Here is a 12936-nt window from a genome sequence, read left to right on the forward strand (position 1 = left end):
ATTGTTCCATATACAACATGTTCCTCTGTCCTTGGCTTATCAAAATTAGTTCTTTCTCTTCAAATTAGTTGAAAATAGTGTGGAACTGTGTTTATTCCCATATTAACAGAATATGGTGTGGCACAGTCTTGTATTTAATCATCTTTACCAGTAGAGGGTGCTGCCGCTCAGCAAAAGTACATAGCCTGCTGATTTATGAGAGCAATTTCAATCACCGCACAGCAAGGAATCCAATTCAAACGTATCCAAACCGAGCACTTTTTGTTGGTTGACCAGGAAGTTAGTATCACAGTAGGTTCACCTCAACCAAAAGCTGAAGGGATTTTTACATTGGACTTTGGATTATTGATGAAAATAAACATTGTGGCTAATAAATGTTTTGGAAACTTGCATGTTCTGTTCCTGAGGCACAGCTTCACAAATGACTAGTGATTATTAAAGCCTAAATGCAATGGGAATTTCTAGCACTGCATTGAAGCACAACACTCACGGAATGCGATGGACAAACTGCACTGCAGTTGCATAACTTTACTATTAACTTCAAGCCTCTTCTGCTTGTTGACATTGGTGGTCACGTTTAGCCATTTGTTAGCAACTGCAGCTTTTGACAGCTTTTTTCACCCCCACCTACAGACCACACGTTAACATTTTAGCGGTGATTTCACTGTGAAATAACCTCAAAAAGTAATCAGTTTCCCTCTAATACTATCAATTACAATGATTCTTAAATAAAAATACAAATTATTTTGTTTTGTTTACAAAGGGATTGTAAATAATGTTTCTTTACTTAGTTTGTTTACGTCTTTTGTCTGAAAATAACTTGCACTAGAGGATATTGCTGTAAATGAGTCAAGATCAAAATGAAATAAGGGTGCCAGAATTATTTGGGTAGGCAGCAGCAAAACTAACTTTTTACCGTATTGTTTAGAAAATGACTTGTTTTTTTTGTTTTTTTATAGAAACATCTGAAAAAAATGGGTGGTGCTATATTTGGAACATTACTGTAATCCAGACATATAAAATGTATATATGATTTTCAGAGGTCTTTCACTTTCTTTTTGGACCATCAAACAAAAAACAAGCAGACTCTAAATCAGTTTAAGGTACCACATCATCTCAGTTTAATTCTATTTAATTTTTTTTGCATACAAAATAGCATAATATCCTTTTCAAACAAATGTTTCCTTTTTTTTAACGCTGTCCTATAGCTGCATGTGAAAATATATTACTACATAATATCCAGATCAACAAGAAAAACGGACCACAATATATTATCGCTGTGATACAAGTCGTGTATTTCTAGGGTTTACCGAACAAGGCAACACTCTACGTAAAAGCATCGTAAAAAATACAAGAAGCAAATAGGTACAAAAATATAGCTGGATTAAAAGCTTATTAATACAAGAGTGCTTCATCTTTGGTTAAGTACGTGTGTCGTCTCCTCCTTGGACCTCCATCTGTCGCTATGCGACAGTTGTACACCGGTGTGTCTGTGTTTCATCACAGCAGTGTGTGAAGCAGTGAATGAACACCAGGCGGCAATGGCGCGCTCAAGTCCTTCCTCGTCTTCACCGTTTCACTTGCTTTTCTTTAATTATAAGAGGATGTAACAAAACCTGACAAATTGACCCTCAACACACTTCACACACACACGCTTCAGTTAAGGCCTCACATTCTGATTTACTTTCATTAGTCTCTCGCTCGCTCCCATTACTCGTGTGTGAGTGGGGAAAAAACAAAACAAAAACCAAACAAGCAGGATTGTCCATTGTGATTTATAACGGTGCTGTACATACCTCTGAATAGCTTTATGACATCATTAGGTCTTTGGTCACTTAATAAGAATGAAAAATAAAGCTTGCTGTAACAACATGAAACAGTTGTTCAGTGTGAAATCTTTGTTGTTGTCTAACAGTGTGAGGAGAGACATCAACAGTGTGTGTCCGTCGGTCCTCCCGCCATCATCTAACCCGGGGCCGCTATCATGAACCGGCTCCATCAGGAGCTCTGTCCAGCCGTATTGTGGCTCCGGATTATTACTGGTATCACCGCACGAGTTAGCTTTAGCCTTCTTGTCCCAATCACAGATGTTATACATATTGATAAAAATGCAGGGTCATTATCGTTGAGTTTGCAGCGATCCAGGTCCACATCATTTTTAACAAATGCCTCAAGCCTACACAGGAAGTCAAAGTTTTCTCTGGTAACTACTGTTACGGAGCAGCAAGGAACGGATTGATCTGTAGCGTCTGTCTGTCAGCAGGATTCTGCAAATATTGTGAGGCTGATTTTTCACCAGACTTAGTGGAGTTGTGAAAATTCAGCCTCAGGGTTTTTGCAGAATCCTGCTGACAGACAAATGTGGCATACACCAGATCCACCTGAAATATGGTGAGAACTTTGTGATGGGTTACCGTGGAGACCATCAGTGACTGTAGAAAGGAGGCAAATTTTCATATTTCACCGAAGAAACTTGTGGACTCCCCACGGTCAAATCTTTTGCAGACTTCAGTCATTTGATGAGAGTCCCTGCCCGATGACGTCTCCAAGCTGGATTTGAGTAATAGTGCCACCTAGTGGTTAAATAAGGTGACATCTACGCCACAGTGCAGCTTTTGTCACCTCATGTCTCTAATCTACAAGTAAAACAATGTGTTCTTTTCTCTTCTTCTTTTTAAACATGCCGGTGTTGGATCAGGAACACTTGTTACTTGTCACTTGTTAACTGTTAGGATATTGTGGGGATGTTGACCCCTCACTTAACTTGTAACCCAACTCATCAAGTGAACTGTTGACAGGTTTTGGTTGGATCCTGGAGCAAGTTAGCTGTGCAGCATGCGTTACCATGGAGATTCACGATACAGGCCCTTAGGTAGATAGTAGAAGATGGCAGGCTTCGAGCCTCCTCACCCTTGGAGGAGTTGTGACATGACATGTCATGGCTTTCTCTGTACACTGTTCTGCTTTGTGTTTGTTTTCATCAACAATACTCAGATACATTTAACTTTGGAGGTGGAGTCATGGCCTCAAACTCAGAGCTTCTACAGAGGGCAACGCGACAGTACTGGAAGCTTTGTGTGTCTGCTGGTGTGCTCTGAGTTTGCTCTTTGTCTCTATCTATCTGCGCTGAGACAACATGACCTTGTTGATGAAGTTGATGATGGCCGAAGCGGGTTGTTCTGGGTCCAGTTCAGCGAACAGGTGGCACACATTCTCCGCTAAGCTGCCCGGCTTCTTGGCTACAAACCCAAACACCCTGAGGGACCATAAACAAAGAGAAAGTATGCAATTAGTGAATTTGTGTTGTCAGTTAAGGGTTAATGACAAGCGGGAATTAGTATTACATAACAGGGGCTCACACTGGACCTGATTTTCATGATTAAATCATGTTTGCTTCAATGATTTTTTGCCAGGCTCACACGCAATCTGGCGCCATGCAGAGGCTCAAATATTTCTGGAGGGAAACAAGGCACACACACACACACGCACACACGCACACGCTCACCTGCCACTTCCCCCTCAGTCACAAACAAAAGCACTTACTTAACAGTGGTGTTGTCTGAGTTAGTCCACCTATGCAGAGAGAGATAGAGAGGGAGAGAGAGGGAGAAAGAGAGAGAGAGAGAGAGAGACCGGGCTCAGACGCACAGGCAGAGGTGCTGCAGCCAGCATGCTTACACACATAATGACCGTCTCTCTCATGCACGCATTCCCGCACAAACCCATGCGACGGCTCACAGCACAAAAACAACGGTGAATGATCACAGGTGCAACGACTGATCATCATGGTGGGTCTATGATTCCTGCTGATTCCAGGTTAGTTCTAATGGGTCTAGAGAACCTCATTCTGGTTGCCTACCTCCTGTCTTTAGGGTCGATGCTGCTGAAGGTTACACTGTTCACCGGGTAATGTCTCCGGAAGAAAACCCTAGGAGAAGAAAGACAGTCAAACCAGTTTGTGTACACTGAAGAAAAACTGTAATAAATAGTAAATATATGAAACAAGTCTTACCTGCGCTGGCTGTCAGTCAGTGTGATGCCCTGTGATGTCACCTTGAACTGAACCACCGTAGCAACGGGGCGAAGGTTGCGACCCAGCGTAGCGTCGGTTGCCTTGGCGATGGCTTGGGGACCGGTCAGAGATTCCGTTTCCACAGAGTTCAGGTAGAGGACGTTACAGGCTGAGGGACGAGGAGCAAAAAAGCCAGTAAGATGACAAAAAGACCACATGGTGCTACGAGCTCGCTAGCTCTGAGTTTATTGTCATTTCAGGCAGCAATCGGTGATTGGAAAAAACAAAGTTTACTCTGTGACAACACAAATTCAAAAGGATTCCGTGCATCTCCCTTTCTGTATTACTCTCTTTAAAGTGAGACCAACATGTTTGCATTACAACATACAAGTGGACTGTTCAGTCGCTTATGCTCTGATTAGTAGCCAGCCTGTGTTTTTATTTAGTTATAAAATAACTCGGTGAAATAAATACTGCTACTCTAGGGAAGTTTGACTGGAACAATTATTCAATCATAATCTGTAAAGTGTATGAGGGATGCAGTGCGGGGACCAGATCTGAACTTCACGGGACCTTCCAGGACCCATCGATTTTGGGACGGGTTCGCTCATATTGGCTGGGCTACTCCATCTGACCTGACTTATGGTTTTTGAGTAGTTCTATCTAAATAAGAATGACTGGCTATAAACACTCTAGTATTTATTGATTTATGAAGAGTTGATGATTAGTTATATAGAAGAGAGTAGAGTAGTTATATAGAAGAGAGTAGAGTAGTTATATAGAAGAGAGTGGAGTAGTTATATAGAAGAGAGTGGAGTAGTTATATAGAAGAGAGTAGAGTAGTTATATCGAAGAGAGTAGAGTAGTTATATAGAAGAGAGTAAAGTAGTTATATAGAAGAGAGTGGAGTAGTTATATAGAAGAGAGTGGAGTAGTTATATAGAAGAGAGTGGAGTAGTTATATAGAAGAGAGTAGAGTAGTTATATCGAAGAGAGTAGAGTAGTTATATAGAAGAGAGTAAAGTAGTTATATAGAAGAGAGTGGAGTAGTTATATAGAAGAGAGTGGAGTAGTTATATAGAAGAGAGTAGAGTAGTTATATCGAAGAGAGTAGAGTAGTTATATAGAAGAGAGTAAAGTAGTTATATAGAAGAGAGTGGAGTAGTTATATAGAAGAGAGTGGAGTAGTGATATAGAAGAGAGTGGAGTAGTTATATAGAAGAGAGTGGAGTAGTTATATAGAAGAGAGTGGAGTAGTTATATAGAAGAGAGTGGAGTAGTTATATAGAAGAGAGTGGAGTAGTTATATAGAAGAGAGTAGAGTAGTTATATAGAAGAGAGTGGAGTAGTTATATAGAAGAGAGTGGAGTAGTTATATAGAAGAGAGTGGAGTAGTTATATAGAAGAGAGTAGAGTAGTTATATAGAAGAGAGTGGAGTAGTTATATAGAAGAGAGTGGAGTAGTTATATAGAAGAGAGTGGAGTAGTTATATAGAAGAGAGTGGAGTAGTTACATAGAAGAGAGTAGAGTAGTTATATAGAAGAGAGTGGAGTAGTTATATAGAAGAGAGTAGAGAGTAGTTATATAGAAGAGAGTGGAGTAGTTATATAGAAGAGAGTAGAGTAGTTATATAGAAGAGAGTGGAGTAGTTATATAGAAGAGAGTAGAGTAGTTATATAGAAGAGAGTGGAGTAGTTATATAGAAGAGAGTAGAGTAGTTATATAGAAGAGAGTGGAGTAGTTATATAGAAGAGAGTAGAGTAGTTATATAGAAGAGAGTGGAGTATTTATATAGAAGAGAGTGGAGTAGTTATATAGAAGAGAGTGGAGTAGTTATATAGAAGAGAGTAGAGTAGTTATATAGAAGAGAGTGGAGTAGTTATATAGAAGAGAGTGGAGTAGTTATATAGAAGAGAGTGGAGTAGTTATATAGAAGAGAGTGGAGTAGTTATATAGAAGAGAGTGGAGTAGTTATATAGAAGAGAGTGGAGTAGTTATATAGAAGAGAGTAGAGTAGTTATATAGAAGAGAGTAGAGTAGTTATATAGAAGAGAGTGGAGTAGTTATATAGAAGAGAGTAGAGTAGTTATATAGAAGAGAGTGGAGTAGTTATATAGAAGAGAGTGGAGTAGTTATATAGAAGAGAGTAGAGTAGTTATATAGAAGAGAGTAGAGTAGTTATATAGAAGAGAGTGGAGTAGTTATATAGAAGAGAGTGGAGTAGTTATATAGAAGAGAGTGGAGTAGTTATATAGAAGAGAGTAGAGTAGTTATATAGAAGAGAGTAGAGTAGTTATATAGAAGAGAGTAGAGTAGTTATATAGAAGAGAGTGGAGTAGTTATATAGAAGAGAGTGGAGTAGTTATATAGAAGAGAGTGGAGTAGTTATATAGAAGAGAGTAGAGTAGTTATATAGAAGAGAGTGGAGTAGTTATATAGAAGAGAGTGGAGTAGTTATATAGAAGAGAGTGGAGTAGTTATATAGAAGAGAGTAGAGTAGTTATATAGAAGAGAGTGGAGTAGTTATATAGAAGAGAGTGGAGTAGTTATATAGAAGAGAGTAGAGTAGTTATATAGAAGAGAGTGGAGTAGTTATATAGAAGAGAGTAGAGTAGTTATATAGAAGCGAGTAGAGTAGTTATATAGAAGAGAGTGGAGTATTTATATAGAAGAGAGTGGAGTAGTTATATAGAAGAGAGTAGAGTAGTTATATAGAAGAGAGTGGAGTAGTTATATAGAAGAGAGTGGAGTAGTTATATAGAAGAGAGTGGAGTAGTTATATAGAAGAGAGTGGAGTAGTTATATAGAAGAGAGTAGAGTAGTTATATAGAAGAGAGTGGAGTAGTTATATAGAAGAGAGTAAAGTAGTTATATAGAAGAGAGTGGAGTAGTTATATAGAAGAGAGTAGAGTAGTTATATAGAAGAGAGTGGAGTAGTTATATAGAAGAGAGTGGAGTAGTTATATAGAAGAGAGCTCAACGAGCATCATAAACCATTTCTTAATGCTTTTTGAGACCAATTATCACTTAAGCTACCCTTCACCCTGACCTCCCGATTCTCCATTCAATTTGCTGAAAATTAGCATGAACAAATAAAATAAATGATTACTGAACACATTAGTTAACTGTTAGCTAATGCTTAACTTAGCAACACCAGGTAGCATCAAGGTGGCACAGTGGTGCAGTGGTCAGCACTGTCGCCTCACAGCAAGAAGGTTCCAGGTTTGAGTCCCCGCACCAGCACAGGATCTTTCTGTGTGAGTCTGCATGTTCTCCCTGTTCCTGTGTGGGTTCTCTCTGGTACTCCAGTTTCCTCCCACAGTCCAAAGACATCAAGAGGGGACGAGGCTGATTGATACACTAAATTGACCGTAGGTGTGGCTGTGAGTGTGAATGGTTGTCTGTCTCTATGTGTTGGTCCTGTGATGGACTGGAGACCTGTCCAGGGTGAACCCCACCTCATGCCCGAAGGCTGCTGGGATAGGCTCCAGCCCCCCCCCCCCCCCCCCCCCCCCCACGACCCTTAACAGGATAAGCAATATAAAATGGATGGATAAGTAGCATTCGCGAAGCATCGCTAACGGTTAACTAAACATTATCAAACCATTATTAATGTCCCCTCTAGTTCTAACTTAGGTGGGGACAGACGGTGGGATGGTGAACTGACCTGCTCCTTGTTTCAGCAGGTCAGCAGCTGTGCTGATGTTGCTCACTGGTTGAACCTCGGGCAAGTCTCCGATCAGGTCTGACAACATGGAGATAACACTCACTTAGATCAGATGCATGGATTGTAAGGTGTTTTGTTTGATGTTTTGAAGATTTTTTTGCTTAATATATCAAAGGACAGATGAAAAAGTATCTGATGACTACATCTTCTTAGCTGCCAAGCACAATACTGCCAATATTAAGGAGCAGCAACCTTTTTCGAGGATTTTCAGGGCACAGGGCAGAGAGATGGGTGTAATGGAGTGTTGGTAGACCAGTGCAGACAGACTCCCTGTGGATGCACATGAACATCAAGTAGGTGAGTAAAGCCTCCATTAGTCCCATTAGGGCCTATAAAAATAGGGAACCTACCGAAGTAGGGCTCATTCTGGCATCCTTTAATCTTGACTCCCCGAGGGCCTGTTTCTATGAGGAAGTGCCTGACCAGCTGTTCCAGAGGGTCGCTCACTGTAACACCAGAGAAACACCGTTGTAAATACCAATGCCAACCAAACACAGTGCAACTGATATTCTTATGCCTCCTAAAAAAGCAGAAGTTGTTTGGCCAACCGGGGAATTAGCATCATCATGGGTTCTCTCATCCAAAAGCTAATGGGATTTTTTTTAAACTCTGATTTTTGATCAGGCAGCGCGGTGGTGCAGTGGTTGACACTGTCGCCTCACACCAAGAAGGTACTGGGTTCGAGTCTGAGTTCTGAGTTTGGGACCTTTCTGTGTGAGTCTCCATGTTCTCCCTGTTCCTGTGTGGGTTCTCTCTGGTACTCCAGCTTCCTCCCACAGTCCAAAGACATCAAGAGGGGACGAGGCTGATTGATACTCTAAATTGACTGTAGGTGTGACTGTGAGTGTGAATGGTTGTCTGTCTCTATGTGTTGGCCCTATGATGGACTGGTGACCTGTCCAGGGTGAACCCCCCCCCCCCCCACAACTTAACAGGATAAGCAGGAGAAAATGGATGGATGCAAGTATTTTTGATCATTGCTGAAAAAGTAAGCTTTGGGGTCAAAAAAGTATAATAATCTTCACAAAATGTACATTGGATTTTTGAAGCCTAAATGGGATCATCATAAGTACAAAGCTATGACTTCAACATCACCACAACTAACTGTGTGCATGTCAGCTGCTGTTTTTTAAGACACATAAATGCTTCAGAATTCATAGGTGTGGTATATGGTGTGGTTTATTTCAAAGTTGCAACTTTATTTTAGGCATTTAAGTTGAAAGTTAAGTTAAAACTCATTTACGGTGAGACGACAGGACGGGACATTTAACAATGCTTGTTAGGCCACTCTATTTCTGAGCTGCTGAAACAAACACATAATGTAAATGAAGATTTTTACCTTTGCTGCTGTGATTGTTGACATTGGGAGGAGGTGTGGCCACTTTAAGAGCCAGGCCATAGGCCCCCTGGAAGGAATTACTGTCCCTGATGAGGAAGTTTCCTGGATCTCTCTCTTTCAGGGCTGCGATTGCTACAATTACACCCACAAGGAAACAATGTGTTTGATAACAGCAACCTGCTTTATGAAATGATCTTAACTTTTTAATAACTTTGGGAACTTTCAGACCTACCTTGCTCTCTAGAGATGCCAGGCTTGTACCAGAACCTCGAACTGTCCTGGACAAACTTCACACTGACCCGATTTCCATTCTCGGGCTCCACTTCCTCATTTTGGTTAGCAGGGGGCGCAATCTCCCCCACGGTCGGAGAGAACGTGACGTGGTGCTGATGCTGAGTGGTGCTGGAGGGAGACACAGCTGGCCTCACAGTCCCCGCCCCATCATTGGGTAAACTGGGCGGGTGGCGCTTCTCTGGCAAAGGTGGCTGTGGATGCGGAAGGGGGATGGAGATGGTGGAGTAGTTGGAGAAGGAGGACGGGTGGAGCTGTGGGTTGTTATTGGAGTAGCAGTGCCTCTTGTTAGTGTCCAGAGCAAGAGTGTGTCCGCTGACACTGCGCTCAGTGCCAGGGTAGTGGTGATGTGCGGTTCCATGCTGTTGGATTTGGTTTGGATGGTGGGGGTCAGACCCACTCAACATCAGCCTCCTACCCAAAGTGGCGAAACCTGGAACAGGGACGTCAGACACAGGGGAGCCCTCGGAAGCTGGGTCGGGAGATGTAGGGGAACTTGTAGAGTTGGGGGGTTTTGGAGCTTCTTGGTGAGAATCCCTGGTTGGAGAAGATGGGGTAGGTTCTGCAGAGCTGGGGGCCTGGGTCTGGTTTGAAGGCTGACACGTTGCCTGAGTCACTGTGGAAGGCAGAGCAGCAGCCTCTGATGGATGGGTGCCCTGGAGCGTGAGAGGGCAAGGTTGGGGGTGGTGATCTGGTGCAGGTACAGTATGGATGGGAGAGGAGGGGGCTTGGCAGTGTCCCTGGTTTGATGATGTTGTCACGGAGTCAAAAGTATTGTTCTGTGTTGATGAAGCTGGGGGTGTGACTGGGCTACAGTGCTGCTGCTGGGGCGTAGTAGGGGACGGGGCTGTTGGTGCAGTGCAGTGGTCGTGGGTTTCTGATGTGGTTGTACGCGACTGCATGTCTTTCACAGCCGAGGGGGGGGATGATGGATCAGCGCTGCTCCTTTGAACTTCTGTGGATTCCTGGATGATATCAGCACGGTAGTGTCCTTCCTGAGACTGGGGTGCCTCGTAGTCACTGCCAATGATGTCTGTGGTCCGAATCTCACACTCTCTCCCTCTTGGACTCGGACTGAAATGGACAGACATGAAACATGAATATTAATGTCACTTCTCTGTGTTTGATCAATTGAGCTATTTCTGTAATTTATACTACAGTAAATAGGTATAAAAGTGGAATACCTTTCCTGTGTGCGTAGAGGGCTGCTGGTGTGGACGGGAGTGGACGGTCCAGACATGTCTGACGGTGTAGAGCATGCAGCGTGGCCATCCCTGTGGACCCTCTTGAAGGAGCCCTGGGTGATGTGATCCCTCCAGCCTACGCTTTCACCAGAGCTACGAAGGCCATCTGAGAAAGGAGAGGAAACCAGGCATTTCAGTCTGTTAATAGGTATCATATCCCCAGTTTGCCTGATTGGAGATGCCATCTGTGAATAGCATCCATTGAGTTTAGAACGCATGAGTCAGTATTTGCTGTTCTTGATTATAGATAATTCCCTTTCTGGGAGTCTCTGTTTTAATGTGACTCACCAGTGTGTGAGTCACAGCTGTATGACTGCTGTGTGTCTGGATGGTGATGGTGGTGGTTGTGGTTATGCTCTGCTTGCCCGTTGCTGTGATTGCAGGGCCCCGTCATGGAGGAGGCAGGAGGCAAAGGGGAAGTGGACTCAGACTGATAGCCCGAGGCGTAGCCCCTGCTTTCCGAAGGCGAGGGCTGGTAAGGTGAACAAGGGCACATCTGGTGGGGCGTTTGGTAACCGCTGCTGCTACTGCTATACTTGAGGTCCAGATGGGAATGAGCGTGGGATCTGGATGCTTCTGGATATGCAGGATGACCTGATGGCAAGGGGTCAAAAGTGAAGGCTGGGAGATCATGACCTTGTGGGCCATAGGAGGCTATGGTGTCCCTCCTGTGCCAAAATTCAGCCTCTCGTTCCCTCTCCCACTGTAGCTCTGCCTCCCTGTCTCGGTCCCAGTGGAGGGACAACTCTCTGCCACGCCTTAGTCCAGGATCCCTCTCCCAATGAATATCAGACCCTCCTCTGGGTATTTCTGCCTCCCTGGCTCTCCTAATCCCCACCTCCCTTTGTGGAAACTCTGTGTCTCTGTCCCAGTGGAAGCTGTCCCCTCGGTCCAGTCTCAGGCTGTGATAGGTGATGGAGTCTTCTCTCCTGATGCTGCAGTCCCTGCAAGGGCAGCCAGGTGGCGGCATACCATCCATTAGCATTATATCATGGTAAGGTGGGTTGGTGGATGGTTTGGTGTGGTGCGGATGGGGAAGGTGGTGGCTGTGAGTGGGAGGGGGATGGTGGTAGGGATTGTATTCATCCTCCCGACAGCAAAGACGGCCTGGCGCTGACAGCGGGTGGTGATGGGAGTGGTTGTGAGGTGTAAGGTCTGGTGTTGGGTAGGGGCAGAGATGGCGTGATGAAGGAGCCTCTGAACACGAACGGTGTAGATAGTGTGATGAGCCATTTTGGCGGTCCCACACCAGATCAGGAGGTGGAAGGGACTGGTGGGAGTGGGGGCTGTAGTGCTGGCACAGATCCATGTGTGAAGGAAGAGCAGCTGAGTTAGGGCTGGTAGAGGGGGTCGCCCCATGGTGCCCATTAATGCCAGGGGCCCGATCGAGGCAGTAACCGTTAGGCATGAGGAGGGTGCGGTCACAGCCAGGCTCAGCACAGCGCTGGGAGCGGTATCCATCCCTGCAGGAACACGACCGACTGAGCCTCAGTGTCCCCGTTCGCTCAGAGGGCAAAGAATCTCCATCATCCAAGATGGCGGTCTCTCGCTCTGCATCTCGGCTTCCCTCGATGCCTCCAAGCAGACGCTCAAGCTCCTCACGCTCCTGTCTGGTTGGGGGTGGTGGACGAATGGGCTCTTCCTGGTGTTCAGGATGGATTGATGATTGGTTCAAATGGCTGGAATGGGCTGACAGGGTAGAGTCGGAACGGTGAGGGCTGAGATGATCAGGCCTGTCATCTGAAATGCCTGTTCCAGGGCTGCTGCCATTGGTGGAGGTGAGAGAACCACCATGGGCCCGGCGCTTCTTTATCTGGGCGTAGAGACTGCCGTCTACAGGACCTCTGGTGTGGGCGATATCTAGGACAAGATGAATGTGATGAGATCATCTTTCATACACATATTGAAGTTTTCCTTTCAGTCCTAACTGAAATCTCTCCTGGAGTACTGCAAAGATTTGCACCGTCTGTGGTTGGGTCAAGTAGATGGCACCATTAGAAGCTCTTCAAACTGGAGTTATGTTAGGATACAAAGAGAATCTTTCTGTATGTTACCCTCGAGGCTGTCCTGGTATCGCTGGTTAAAGTTCTCATAGGAATCCCAGCGGACCACTGGGTCAGCCGTGTTGTAGTCAACTGTGACAGCTGGGTCGTTCTTCTGGTACTCACGGCCTGAGGGAAAAAATACCCAATGAACTTGAGTTTTTTCCTTTTGGCAGTTGGTACGACGCATAATTAGAGGTAGAGGGCACCAACCTTTAATCTTCTCAGGTCCGGAAGAAAAGACAAACTCCACTGTGGCATCAGATGGAAAACGCTCATC

The 12936-nt window shown here is 44.3% G+C and overlaps 1 protein-coding gene across 6 annotated transcripts in view; it reads right to left on the reverse strand.

The window, feature by feature from the left end:
* Positions 1-972: 972 nt before the first annotated feature.
* Positions 973-12936, reverse strand: part of tns2a (tensin 2a) — a 57784-nt gene continuing 45820 nt past the window's right edge. For 2 of the 6 annotated variants that reach the window (XM_086214063.1, XM_086214062.1), the window contains exons 16-28: positions 12870-12935; positions 12669-12785; positions 10903-12474; positions 10555-10720; positions 9312-10444; positions 9080-9211; positions 8091-8186; positions 7933-8010; positions 7681-7758; positions 4013-4181; positions 3860-3928; positions 3544-3573; positions 974-3256 (exon numbers count right to left, since the gene is read on the reverse strand). In XM_086214063.1, the coding sequence (XP_086070189.1) occupies positions 3118-3256; positions 3544-3573; positions 3860-3928; positions 4013-4181; positions 7681-7758; positions 7933-8010; positions 8091-8186; positions 9080-9211; positions 9312-10444; positions 10555-10720; positions 10903-12474; positions 12669-12785; positions 12870-12935 (3845 nt within the window). In that variant the 3' untranslated portion in view covers positions 974-3117. Of the gene's footprint in view, positions 3257-3543; positions 3574-3859; positions 3929-4012; positions 4182-7680; positions 7759-7932; positions 8011-8090; positions 8187-9079; positions 9212-9311; positions 10445-10554; positions 10721-10902; positions 12475-12668; position 12936 lie in introns of all 6 variants that reach the window. The other 4 variants (XM_086214066.1, XM_086214064.1, XM_086214061.1 and 1 more) reach the window with 3 other exon arrangements.

Source organism: Aulostomus chinensis, chromosome 9 (genome assembly GCF_037954235.1).
Source record: "Aulostomus chinensis isolate RoL2024-O1b breed Wild chromosome 9, RoL_Achi_v1.0, whole genome shotgun sequence".
NCBI classification, from domain to species: Eukaryota; Metazoa; Chordata; class Actinopteri; order Syngnathiformes; family Aulostomidae; genus Aulostomus; species Aulostomus chinensis.